At 42.7% G+C, this 13958-nt stretch overlaps 1 protein-coding gene across 1 annotated transcript in view; it reads left to right on the top strand.

Annotated features, from left to right (window-relative positions):
* Positions 1 to 13083, top strand: part of LOC137341585 (copine-8) — a 342934-nt gene extending 329851 nt beyond the window's left edge. The window contains exon 20 of the mRNA XM_068004804.1: positions 6105 to 13083. Within this exon, the coding sequence (XP_067860905.1) occupies positions 6105 to 6293 (189 nt within the window). The 3' untranslated portion in view covers positions 6294 to 13083. The remainder of the gene's footprint in view (positions 1 to 6104) is intronic.
* The last annotated feature ends 875 nt before the right edge of the window (positions 13084 to 13958 follow it).

Genomic DNA, 13958 nt, shown 5'->3' with positions numbered 1-13958 from the left:
TGTCCGCAACCCTTGGTGTCCCAATTGACCCCAAGCTGAGCTTTCAACCCCATATCCTCTCCGTCACAAAAATTGCCTATTTCCACTTCTGTTACATCGCCCGCCTCCACTCCTGCCTCAGCCCATCTGCTGCTGAGACTCTCATCATGCCTTTGTCATTTACGGAATCAACTATTTCAATGCTCTCCTGGCCGGCCTCCCATCCTCCACCCTCCATAAACTTCTGTTCATCCAAAACGCTTCCAAATTCATATTTTACTCTAGATCAGACCTGGTGCTAGTGAATTTAATGAATGTGAACATTTGACAACAACAGTGATGAGTGATAATACAGAACAAGGGGACCTCATTTTAAAATTAGAATTGAGCTGGTTAACAGTGGATACATTAAAAAAGATCTTCACATAAAGGGTTGCAAGATGTGGAATGCACTGCCATAGAAGGCCACAGATGTAGAATCAATTGAGGTGTTTCCAAGGCAGATAAATAATGTTGGGAAGTAGTGGTATTAAGACATATGGGGAAAGGATGGATAAATGAGATTCCATGGCTAACAAAATGATGGGGCAGACTCAATTGGCCAAATAACCTACGCAGGTTTCTATGTACAGAGCCAATTTACTCTGACTCTTTCCCTGATCACTTATTCTCATCCAGGCTCCACGAACTGTTTATGCTATTTATGATTGGCTTATGTTCTCCACAGTAAAATAGGATTTCTTTTTTAAAATGAGATTTCTAGAGATGAAAACTTGACTTGTGAGCCTCAGTAGAGATGAACTTTTTAAAATACTATTGAAAAATATGACCATACACTTTGTTGAAAAGTAACAAACTGTCACTCTCTCATATAAATGGAATGTGACTGAATATGGGTTCTGTTTTTTTATGTGAAAAGAGTTAAACATTAATTTTCTTATTCAATTTAACTGCCAATTGAAAATGGTAGTTGAGTGCAATATTGCTATGGGTGATATTTGCAAAATCGAATTAGTCAATGGGAATAAAGAAAACTGACCAATTATGGATTCACATGTAAATGTAATAATGCTCCTTCCACACTTCAAAATAGCTAACCAGCCACTTAACTGATGTAACTGATTAAAATGTTTCATGATCCAGTTGTGGAGTGCTCAATACTTGTGTGTAATAATCCTGTGAAATTGGAGAAAATACTGATCTACCCACAAGGCTCAGTGACAATGTCTAAAAGAGATGTGTCCTTTCAGTTTGGAGTGATGCTGTTCTCCAGGACATCCCCCTGGTGTTACTTTCCCACATGGGCCACCACATTTCCTATCTCTTGTAAACTTGTGTTTAGTTAGGGTTTTTGTTAGGATTTCATCAAAGTCAAAACCCACAGTCGCTCTAAAGTATGAGGGAAATAGTGTTGGTGAAAACCTGCAAATGACAGCTTGCCACAACGGAAATGTGATTTTCCTTTGCTGTCAGGGTCTTTTACTGAAGTCAGAAGTCCACTCTGCAGTCTCTCTTCTTCAGAACTCTGCAGACAGAGAGAGGTGAAGGTTGTTGCTTTGGTGAACTGCACTTTTCTCAGGGAGATTTGCCAGAGTCTTGGAGGAGTATGCTAACAGTTTTCAGCTCAAGCACAATTCAATTTGAATTTAGTTTGAAAACGGGTACAAAAATCCTGACAAAACATCGCTTAGGTAAGAAAGGCAAGGATGCGAGAGTGTGTGAAAGCAGCAAGTAAAATGTTTCCTTCTACCTGCGACACAGCTTCTCTTTAAACTTGAACCGCATTATCTCTTTTACATTGTAGACTGTGGATTTAATGTTTTTAAAAGGAATACTCTTTTTGTGAAAGCCACCAATTGTTGGTGAATCACCATTTCCACTGCTTTAACATCTTCCCTGGTCAAAAGTTTGTAGCTGAATAATCAATATTCGATGGTGCTTCAAGTTCCTCATGAATCTTCGTGAGCAAAATGCAGATCAGCAAAGCAAACAGCTTTCTATCTTTCCATCTGTAGCCTGTTAGAAACTAGACAGGTTGAGCATTAACATCAAAAATCTGGCAGCAAAGCAAGAGCACGTTATGAGGGGTGATATGCTGTAATCCTATGGAGCAGCCTTGTGTTGGTGGCAAAGCGTTATTACTTGTAACACCCAAATTTAATAGAAAATCATGATCTCTCACTTTCAATTCAGGCAGCAGCCACTCACAATATGCTGTAAAACAAAATTGAAAACAAGACACTAAAAAGGATATTTAGGAGTGCGTTCAGGCCTGTTGGAGTTGTAACTCACCCAAAACCCTTGACAAGCCCTGTGGCAATCTCCTAGATGTCAGTTTTCTTCCAGAAAAAAGGTTGAACTACAACATTGTCTCTAATGTGTTACTTATTTACAAGTAATAATGGTCCTGCAATATTTAGAAATTCTATTACAGTAATCAGTTGATTGCTAGATCCTATCATTACTTTATCATTAGTGTGAACTTTTGTTTAATTGATTCATTTATAATTTCCATCAAGCAAATTACAATTGAACTGTCGCAATGTATTGAGCATATAAATACTGCATTGCCCGTTTAATCAAATTTTACTATTAAATTATTTTAGTTATATAATGGTATTTTTCTATAAAACATATCTGAATTATCTGCAGCGCAGTTGTATTAAACAATAGTGCTATAGTTAGCAATGTCTGGCAACAGCCCGTAGTTTTAATGTGGAGCCAGGAGGAGGAAATTTTTTGCTTACTTTTTTGCTGGCAGCCTCAAGCAGTCCTGGTTTGGCTGCTGTTCGCCTGAGAAAACTGCCAACAACATGCACGGCATATGCTGCGGTCAGTCGCAATCCAACATCTGAAAGGGGCCTTCAATAGGAACGTAGGACAGGAGTAGGCTATTCAGCCCCTCGAGCCTTTTCCGCCATTCATTGAGATCATGGCTGATCTGCATCCTAACTCCATCCACTGGCCTTGGCTCCATATCCCTTAATACCCTTGGCCAGCAAAAACCTATCGATCTCAGATTTAAAATTATTAATTGAGCTAGCATCTACTGCTTTTTGTGGGAGAGAGTTCCACGTTTCTACCACCCTTTGTGTGAAGATGTGTTTATAAACTTCTCACCTAAATGGCCTGGCTCTGATTTTAAGGTTATATCCCCTTGTCCTCGACTCCCCCACCAGTGGAAAAAGCTTCTCTCTATCTACCCAATCAATTCCTTTCAAAATCCTAAAAACTTCAATCAAATATTCCAGGGAATACAAGCCTAGTTTATGTAATCTCTCCTCATAATCTAACCCTTGGAGCCCTGGTAACATTCTGGTGAACCTATGCTGCACTCCTTCCATGGCCAATATATCCTTTGTAAGGTGCGGTGCCCAGATCGGTACACAGTACTCCAGATGATTCCTCACCTACTTTCTCTAAAACCCTGGGGTGGAAACCATCAGGTCCTGGGGATTTATCTGCCTATGGTGCCATTACTTTTTCTAATACTGTTTTCTTGCTTACGTTAACTTTAGTGAGTTCCAGTTCTTGATTCATTATCAGTTTCCCTGACGTGTCAGGTATATTATCCTCTTCCTCTACTGTGAAGACTGACACAAAGTAATTATTCAACAAGTCTGCCATTTCCTTATTTTCATTTCCAATATTACCCGCATCTGTTTTTAAAGGGCCCACATTACCCTTTTTCTTCTAATATAATTGTAAAAATCTTGTGTTAATCTTGATATCCCTTGCAAGTTTCTTTTCGTATTCCCTTTTTGCAGCTCCTACTATCTTTTTTGTCTTCCTTTGCTGTTCTTTATATCTCTCCCAGTCCCTTGGATCTACACTATTCTTTGCACTTTTGTACGCTCTTTCTGTTAGTTTTATGTTATCTCTCTCCTCTTTTGTCGACCATGGCTGTTTTATTTGGCAGGTAGAGCTCTTGTCCCTTAGGGGTATGTACTGGTCCTGTAGTAAGCTAAATTCTTTTTTGAACACCTCCCACTGTTCATCTGTAGTTTTACCCGATAACAGTTTTGATCAGTTTGCTGTCATCAGTCTCTGCCTCATCCCGTTAAAGTTAGCCTTACCAAAATCTAGAATCTTAGTAATTGTGTTAAGTTTCTCCTTTTCAAAGCTAACATTGAATTTGATCATCATATGATCACTGTTAGATAAATGTTCCCTTACTGTTAGATTATTAACTAAGTCTGGCTCATTACTCATTACTAAATCTAGAATGACCTGCTCTCTTGTTGGTTCTAGAACATATTGCTCCAGAAAAAATATCTTGAATGCACTCAAGAAATTCATTACCTTTCTGATTTGAGCTACTCTGCTCTTCCCAATCTATATGAACATTAAAGTCTCCCATTAAAACAACTCTGCTTTTGCTACAAGCCTCTCTAATCTCTGTCACTTCATTGCTGCTATCAGGAGGCCTGTAGACAAACTCCCATTACAATTTTAAGTCCTCTCTTGTTCCTCAATTCTAACCATAGAGCTTTCCCTTACCTATACCCTCTCTTACCAATGTCGAAATAGTATCTTTAATCAATAAGGCTATCCCACCTCCTCTTCCAGTTTCCCTATCCCTTCTAAAGACCTTGCAACCTGGAATATTTAACTCCCAATCGTGACTAGCTTGCAGCGATGCCTCAGTAATGGCCACCATGTCATACCCTGTAAACTGCATTTGAGCCTCTAATTCACTCGATTTATTTCTTATACTCCGTGCATTAGTATATAAAATTCTTATTTGGGCAAGAGACCCCAACCTTTCCTTCTGCCCTGATGCTGTCTTTCTCACACCATTTAACTGAACACGTTTTTTATTTGTCACTCCTACTGTAACTACTTTAGTTATTTTATATTCCCTTCACCTGAAGTATCTATATCACTGTTTGTGACCTGAACTCTGCTCTTACACCTTTTTTTAATCTTTAAACTATCATTTTTATTATTGTTTCTGACTGAGACTTCCCCCCAATTTATTAGTTTAAAGTCCTTTTTACCACCCTATTTATCCTTTCCACTAGGACCTTGGTTCAGGTACAGCCCGTCCCAACGATACAGTTCCCTCCTGTTCCAGTACTGGGGTCAGTGTCCCATGAAATGGAACCCATCCTTCCCACACCACTCCTTTACTCACACATTCACCTTCCTGATCTGTTTGTCCCTATGTCAATTAACATGTGGCTTGGGTAATAATCCTGAGATTGCCACCCTTGAGATCCTGCTTTTCAATTTAGCTCCTAATTCCTGATACTCCCTCAGCAAGACCTCCTCCCTTTTCTTCCCTACGTCACTGGTCCCGACGTTGACCACAACAACTGGATCATCCCCCTCCCTTTTCAAATTCCTTTCCAGCCGCATCGAGATATCGCTCACCCTGGCACCAGGTAGGCAACACACCCTTCGGGGCTCTTGATCGTGGCTGTAGAGGATGCTAACAATCCTCCTAATTATTGAATCTCCTATAACTACTACATTTCTATTCTGCTCCTCTCCCCTTTGGACAGCCCTCTGCTCCCCAGTGCGTAGGTCAGCATTGTGGCTTTCATGCCCGCAGTCTTTCTCCTTATCCTCACAGGTATCAAGTACATTGTAACTGTGGACAGGACTGGTGTCTGCAGGAACTCCTCCTCTATGTCCCTTCGGTTCCCCCACCCAGCTGACTGATAAGCGTTGGCCCCCAATTTAGAGAGGCAATGTCCCTAACCAATGCCGCATACCTGACGTTCAATGAGCATGTGCACGTTACTTGTCACATTGAGCTTTTCAGTGCCTGTTTTTTACCTGAATGATAAATAACACTATCAAGACTTGACTGCTGAATATAATGTTTCTTGATCAGAATATTCATATACACAATCGGATTTGTAAGTAATTTTGTTTTTCACTGGCACATGATATAACCACCTGCAGCGATAAGAAAATCATCCTTTAATTTTTCTGGCTAGAATGTGTTCTGGTAGTGTAGATTATTGACTTTGCAGAAATCAGTCAGGAGAACAAAGCTTGTAAGCCAAACCATTAGTAAACTTACTCAGCTTCTATTATTTTCTCAATAAATTTGTATATTTGTTCTTTAGTGCCTTTGTAGTACAATTGTTCAGGCTTAAAAATGTGTTTTTCAGTTTGTGCCTTTCCGGGACTATGTTGACAGAACTGGAAACCATGTGCTGAGCATGGCTCGACTTGCCAAGGATGTCTTAGCTGAGATTCCAGATCAGTTTCTCTCGTATATGAAATCAAGAGGAATTAAGCCTTCTCCTGCTCCACCCCCATACACTCCCCCAGGTTACGCTTTGCAGACACAGCTTTAACAGAGTCATTCCAACCTTCCCAGTTACCATTGCTGACCTGAACCATTTCCAGTGACTGAGTCAGCTGTTTTTATCAGGTTGCACTACAAAGACTTATGGATGTTGTCAGCTCTCCATTCAGAAAGCATCAAAGAGTTTCTGCTGGGCTTCCACATTTTGTCATCAGGCAAATAATAGAGAGGTTGCATGAAGAAAACAACTGATGCTTCCAAGGGCAGTGGGGGGAAGGTCCTTACCCTCCTTACCTGAATCGTCTACTTTGGAACAGTGAAAATTGTGGACTTCTCTGAAGAAAGAAGATTTTCTTTTAAAGTAATGGTATGGGGAATGACGAAAGTTTGTTTGAAAATTAATTGGAATTGAAGTCCTTAGCTGTTGTAAATAATTGAGAATGTTCAGTTCTTTTTCTTTTAATGTTTACATGTTGATTCTTTTTACAGGTGAATCATTTTTATAAGCATATACTTCTGTAAACACAGTTTTAAATATTGAAATAATTGTGATTTGCTAGTTTGTTGCGCCTCCATTTGTTGATAACTAACTCAGATGGAGGTGCCTGTTCCGCTACACCAGTGATTCTCAAACTGTAGGACACGTGACCTGGCCAGCAGGGGCTTAGGGATGGGTCTGATTCCTGATTCACCACTGTCTTCTGCCAATTACCTCCTGATACTTCCAATTGCAACTCCCAATCTGTGATCACCTCCCGACCAACTCTCAATCCAGTCATGAATGGTGGTGGACAATTAAACAATTAATGGGAGGAGGAGGCTCTGTGAACATCCCCAACCTTAATGATGGCAGAATCCAGCACGTGAGTGCAAAAGACAAGGCTGAAGCATTTGCAACCATCTTCAGCCAGAAGTGCTGACTGGATGATCCATCTCGGCTTCCTCCCGATATCCCCAACATCACAGAAGCCAGTCTTCAGCCAATTTGATTCACTCCACGTGATATCAAGAAATGGCTGAGTGCACTGGATACAGCAAGGGCTATGGACCCCGACAACATCCTGGCTGTAGTGTTGAAGACTTGTACTCGAGAACTAGCCACACCTCTAGCCAAACTTTTCCAGTACAGCTACAATACTGGCATCTACCTGACAATGTGGAAAATTGCCCAGGTATGTCCTGTCCACAAAAAGCAGGACAAATCCAATCCGGCCAATTACCGCCCCATCAGTCTACTCTCAATCATCAGCAAATTAATGGAAGGTGTCGTCGACAGTGCTATCAAGTGACACTTACTCACCAATAACCTGCTCACCGATGCTCAGTTTGGGTTCCGCCAGGACCACTCGGCTCCAGACCTCATTACAGCCTTGGTCCAAACATGGACAAAAGAGCTGAATTCCAGAGGTGAGGTGAGAGTGACTGCCCTTGACATCAAGGCAGCATTTGACCGAGTGTGGCACCAAGGAGCCCTAGTAAAATTGAAGTCAATGGGAGTCAGGGGGAAAACTCTCCAGTGGCTGGAGTCATACCTAGCACAAAGGAAGATGGTCGTGGTTGTTGGAGGCCAATAAACTCAGCCGAAGGACATTGCTGCAGGAGTTCCTCAGGGCAGTGTCCTTGGCCCAACCATCTTCAGTTGCTTCATCAGTGACCTCCCCTCCATGGTAAGGTCAGAAATGGAGATGTTCGCTGATGATTGCATAATGTTCAGTTCCATTTGCAACCCCTCGGAAAATGAAGCAGTCCGTGCCCGCATGCAGCAAGACCTGGACAACATCCAGGCTTGGGCTGATAAGTGGCAAGTAACTTTTGTGCCAGACAAGTGCCAGGCAATAACCATCTCCAACAAGAGAGAGTCTAACCAGCTCCCCTTGACATTACTACCATCTCTGAATCCCCCACCATCAACATCCTGGGGGTCACCATTGACCAGAAACTTAACTGGACTAGCTACATAAATACTGTGGCTACAAGAGCAGGTCAGAGGCTGGGTATTCTGCGGCAAGTGACTCACTTCCTGACTCCCCAAAGCCTTTTCACCATCTAGAAGGCACAAGTCAGGAGTGTGATGAATTACTCTCCACTTGCTTGGATGAGTGCAGCTCCAACAACACTCAAGAAGCTCAACACCATCCAGGACAAAGCAGCTCGCTTGATTGATACCCCCTCCACCACCCTAAATATTCACTCCCTTCACCACTGGCACACTGTGGCTGCAGTGTGTACCATCTACAGGATGCACTGCAGCAACTCGCCAAGGCTTCTTCGACAGCACCTCCCAAACCCGCGACCTCTACCACCTAGAAAGACAAGGGCAGCAGGCACATGGGAACACCACCACCTGCATGTTCCCCTCCAAGTCACACACCATCCCGACTTGGAAATATATCGCCGTTCCTGCATCGTCGCTGGGTCAAAATCCTGGAACTCCCTTCCTAACAGCACTGTGGGAGAACCTTCACCACATGGACTGCAGCGGTTCAAGAAGGCGGCTCACCACCACCTTCTCAAGGGTAATTAGGGATGGGCAATAAATGCTGGTTTTGCCAGCGACACCCACATCCCATGAACGAATAAAAAAAAATCTGTCATCCTTTTCGCTCCCTCACTACTTGCACAACCTACCCATGTGGCAGTGCAAATGCTTCAAGAATAGGCAGAAGAAAGGGGAACATGAAAAGATAGAAAAGAGAAGTGAAAGAGGGAAAAGGAAGCAAAACAGATGGAAAATAGCAAGAATGTTGACAATGTAAGCTTTGCAGTCTGATCCATAACTTTTTGGGAGCAAGAAGCTGAGAATTGTTTGATGGAACCAGGCCAGAGAAAGTTTGAGAACCACTGCACTTCACCATGCCAACAGTGTGCATGCCTGTACCGATCAGGTGAATGTGCCAGAAAAGTAATTGCACAGACATGTGATCTTGTGCTTGTGAATTCTGTTTATTAAGCTGTCAATTAATTTGTAATATGCTTGTTCAGATCTTACAGCACGTACCCTAGCTGCATGTACAGTTTTTGAAGAGAAAGACACTCTTTTGTGAGTAGTATACTAGGTTAAATTCAGTACAAAATGGCCTTAAATCCTCAGTAAATACTACAATGACTTTTTTGCATTATGCCTTTGGATATTGAAAATTATGACATGTTTTCGAAACTTTTTTTTGTGCCAATACCGTAGCTGCTTTTTAATTTTTCTGCTGGAGTGGAAACTTACTGCTTAGTTTATTTACTATTCTGCATTTGTATGGAAATTTTGAACATTATAGTTTCAATAACTAACAAAATACAGGGCGGTTTTGCAGGGTGATGACACAGAATAAAATGAAAAAAATATATAATTGTTCTGTAACTGTAAATCACTTTTTGGAAAATTCTTATTTTAAATGGAATACCTACATTTCTTAATATACATATATATCCGAATACAAGCAAACAGAAAACTTAACACGTTTAGTACCAAAAAATTCCAAATTGCTTTGCAAAATAATTGACAATAAGAAAAAAAATGAAAATCGTGTTCATATAAGTAAAAAATTTGTTGGATTTTGTATTCTTCGCACTGTCACGAACTTACATTTGGGCCAAATCCCTTTTTGTAATGTTAAAAAAAATGTAATTTTTTAAAATTAGATTTAGCTGCAATACAAACTTTTTATGCTCAACCTCATTGGAGAAGGTGAGACCAAGTACACTTCACCATTTTGAGCATCCGTAAAAATGAATTACTTTTTGACCATTGTGACACTTTTTATGCTGGTGCAGATAATTGACAGCTTTGAAGGTGCAGTAGTGGCATTACATCACCAGTCAGTACATTTTTGCCAACAAAATGAAAATTATAGCAAGTAAGCAATTTCATACTTTATGCCATAACAACCTAAGGAATATTACATCCCCCCCCCTCCAAAAAAAAGAATGTACAAAAATATGGGGCAAATGAGACCCCATGTTTTTCTGGCAGTCAAAGCCTCCGAGCACCCTGCAGCAAGGTGGCTGGGCTATCTGCTATTCTATAGAGGTAGAATTCTAGCTTCATTTAATACACATTTGAAAATAAAATACAACGGGCTCGATTTTCGTGTCGGGTTACCTGCGGGTTTCCAGCAGGGGGGCCCCGAAAATCCCGATATCCGGTCACGTGACCGGATCGCGCCGAAATCCCGGCCACTTCCGGGTACCGCGCTGACGTGCGGGGCTGCGCGCGCAGGCCCCGCTGGTGGGAATCCCGCAGGCAATTAAAGCCAGTGGGGTTCCACTTGAGTGTACTTACGTTGCTTGTTGAGGTCAGTTAATGAGCTGAAGCAGCTGTCAAAAGAGGAAGTGTGGGATTTTAGGTTCAAGGCAGTGAGTTTCATACACTGGGGGAAACAGTCTCTCTCCAACCAGGCGTGTTGCAGCCAGCAGCCTCTGGCAGGTGCCAAGGTGCACTCCACGGGGGAGAGCCCTCACCCACGCAGGAGGCCACCGTGTCACATAGGGCAACCCCTGCCTTCCACCACCCCCCGCCAAGCCAGAGGACAGACCGACACGAAACCGCAGCCCCAGTCCGAGGAACCACCCACCTACCCTGCACAACCCCTCAGACCAACACCTGCCAGATGGGTGGTGCGTGGACACCCTCGGAGGACGAACAGCATGACCAGCCCCAGCAGCCTCGCAGTCCACGCCGTCCGCTGCAGAGACGTGGAGCCCCCCAACACGGTGCTGTTGCACGCCCACCTGCACAGCAGGAGGGAGGGCTACCGCAGAGAGAGACGCATCGCAGAGGGCACTACCCTCGCCACAGGGTCCACAGACCGAGGCGCAGCTCCCCGGACCTCTCCGAGCAGCAGTGCACAGGGAGGCGCAGATTCGCTCGACATGTAGTCGTGGAGATCTGCAGGCTCTTTCATGCCGAGCTGCTCCTGGCTGGCCCCAGCACCAACTGCTTACCTGTCGCTGTCAAAGTCACCACTGCCCTCCACAACTTCTCCTCCGCATCCTTCCAGGGTGCAGCCGGCTACACCGCCTATGTCTCTCAGTCGTCTGCGCGGAACAGCCCTGCAAATACACCTGCACCTACTCTTCAGTAACAGGTGGCATCAGTGGTGGGTCCTCATAGTGATACCCAGGAGCGGGCATTATTGGACACAACGGACAGGATTCGCGGAGACATGGCAGTGGTGGTGTCAATATAATGTGTGCTGTCTGTAGCTCTGAAATTCAATATAGGTAACACCCAGGACAAACCCTCAGACACCCTTGTGCACCCCCTTCATGCTCACGACACGTTTGCCTTACGCTGCCTACTGCACATATGTGATGCATGCCCTGTGGCTGCAGCACAGGTGGTGGCAGGTTGAGTGAGGCTGGCCGTGAGGGAGATGCACGAGAGGGTGAGTATGGGATGGAGCAATGAGATTGTATGAGGATTGGGTTGCGTGTTAGTGGCAGGATGAGTACTGGCGAGGTGAGTAGGTGGAGGTAAGATGAGGATGGGGTTTGAGTGGGTATGAAGGATGATGTGACAGAGTAGTGTTGGCGGTGCCGAAGGAGATGTGGGGTGGGGGCAGTGTTGTGGCAGATGGAGTGTAGGGGAAAGACTTCGTGTTCTCACTGTGGCTGACCTACTGCGGTCATTGCAGCGCCTCCTGCACTGTATGCAGGTGGGCCATATGTTGGTGGCGCAGGTGACCCCCTCTGCCACCTCGAGCCAGGCCTTCTTGGTGGCAGAGGCAGGCCGCTTCCTCCCGCCCGCCGGGGGGAAGATCTGTGTCCTCCCCCTCCTCCTCACCCCATCTGATGATACCTGGAGTGAGGCATCATTAACCTGGGAGCAGCCTTTCCCCAGGGCTGCTCCATGCTGCAATTTGTTCCATTGGTTGCAGAATCTGTCAGTGGAGGACTGCCCCTTTAACTAGAGAGCCTCCAGCTGACAGATCGTACTGCGCATGCGCAGCCCGCCCGACGCGCAGACCAGCGCCGTGGACCCCGGAGGAGCAGGTAATTGATTCCCATTAGTGTGTTGCCTGCTACGATCGCGTGGGCAACCCACTAATTTCGCCGAGCGTGTTGACCACGCTCCCGGAGGACCACCCGCTGGGAACCCGCAGGCCTGCTAAATTCGAGCCCAACATTTCTACTGTTGATATCATGCCAGCTCCGACACGAATATGAAATAAATATGAAATCGGGCCCACTAATTTTGTTGGATTATGTTATCAGGATTTCTGTTACTACAAACATTCTTTTTACATATTTTAGTTTTATTTTATCCTTCATAATAATAAATATTTGTAATCAAGCAGGATTTCTGTAATAGTTCTGAAATTAGTAAAGCAATTATGTTTATCTTTATATATGTTTCTAAAAATTACTATTTGAACAGTTTTAAGAAGTTACAGTGAATTATTGACAGTGGCTAGTTTATGTTAAAGAGGCATGTAACAATTCAAAGCTTGTAATGAAGTACAGTTTGAGTAAACAGTCTTGTTAAATAGTGATTTTCAGAATCTATTGTGCTCTGAATGTTTAATACCAAATATATTGCTATATACTTTTTACATGCTATTGTACAGACTGTTTTCATGAACTCTTATATGTTGTTTACTTACAGAAGTATTACATACTATTACTTTAATATTGAGTAAAAAAAACTGTACATTAAATATAATTATCATTTACTTTTTGACGTTATTAGAAGTAGACAGTCCACTGGCACTAAGGGAATTGTACACCAGTTATCTTAATGGATGCTAACACACAATAATCATGTACGCCTTGCTTTTTTATTTTGCTCTGTGTACTGTGTAACACAAGATATTCAATCATGCAGTAAACCATAGCATCATCTAAAAGGTGTGAGGAATAAATGCCACAGTTTCATTCTATTTCTGGTACATAGTAGAGATAACTGGATGATTGTTAAACACTAAGTTAGAGGTTGTAAAATTCTTGGTTGCTAAGCTAATATATTTAAGAGCATTTTAAGTCTTATCAGGTCATAATCTATACAAGTCCCCAGAACAGCACAACTATCACAGTGAAGCCATGACATTCTGTGGTTTTAATATTTAATACTAAATATTGGCAATTATGACTCCAGAAATCTAGCAAGACTTTTGGTTGTTACCAGGTTTTTAAAAATAAGCAAAATATAAATGTGCTTCCTCGTCACATTGAATCTCTCGAGTTTGTTTCAGAACTGGATTTACATTCATGCTATGGAATCCAACTAAAGAATCTGCAAAAATTCACATTGCAGAAATTGTGCACGGTAATTCAGATCATGTTTGTGCTATGGAATGTTATCAAGGGAAATAGCCCAATAAAAATGAATGGGAAAAATAAAATCCTGTACAAAGTGCCAGCATTAAATTAATGCATTTCATCTTTCGTTGGATTAGGGCTTTGCGTCCTTCCCTTTTTATTAATACATGTGTGGTCTTCAAACTCAGCACTGTTATTGTGAGAGAAGCAAATGCTTCTCTTTTTCACCCAGACAAGTGCTGAGTGCTCCCTCGTCAGATGCAACAAATGCTAGATGTAATGAATACCTCCCTTATATATAATAGTGGCTCAGATTGTCCCTTTTTCATCTTTGGTATAAATTCAAACTAACACTAATGTGGCTGACTATTGCCAGAGTGTACAATTGCCATTTTTGTTTTCAGCTACAATGCCAGACAAGATATTAAGATAATATATCAAGATATTTGCCCAGAAATTGCTT

The sequence above is a fragment of the Heptranchias perlo genome, chromosome 24 (genome assembly GCF_035084215.1).
Source record: "Heptranchias perlo isolate sHepPer1 chromosome 24, sHepPer1.hap1, whole genome shotgun sequence".
In the NCBI taxonomy this organism is placed as follows: domain Eukaryota; kingdom Metazoa; phylum Chordata; class Chondrichthyes; order Hexanchiformes; family Hexanchidae; genus Heptranchias; species Heptranchias perlo.
This window is presented reverse-complemented; position numbering and strand designations above follow the sequence as displayed.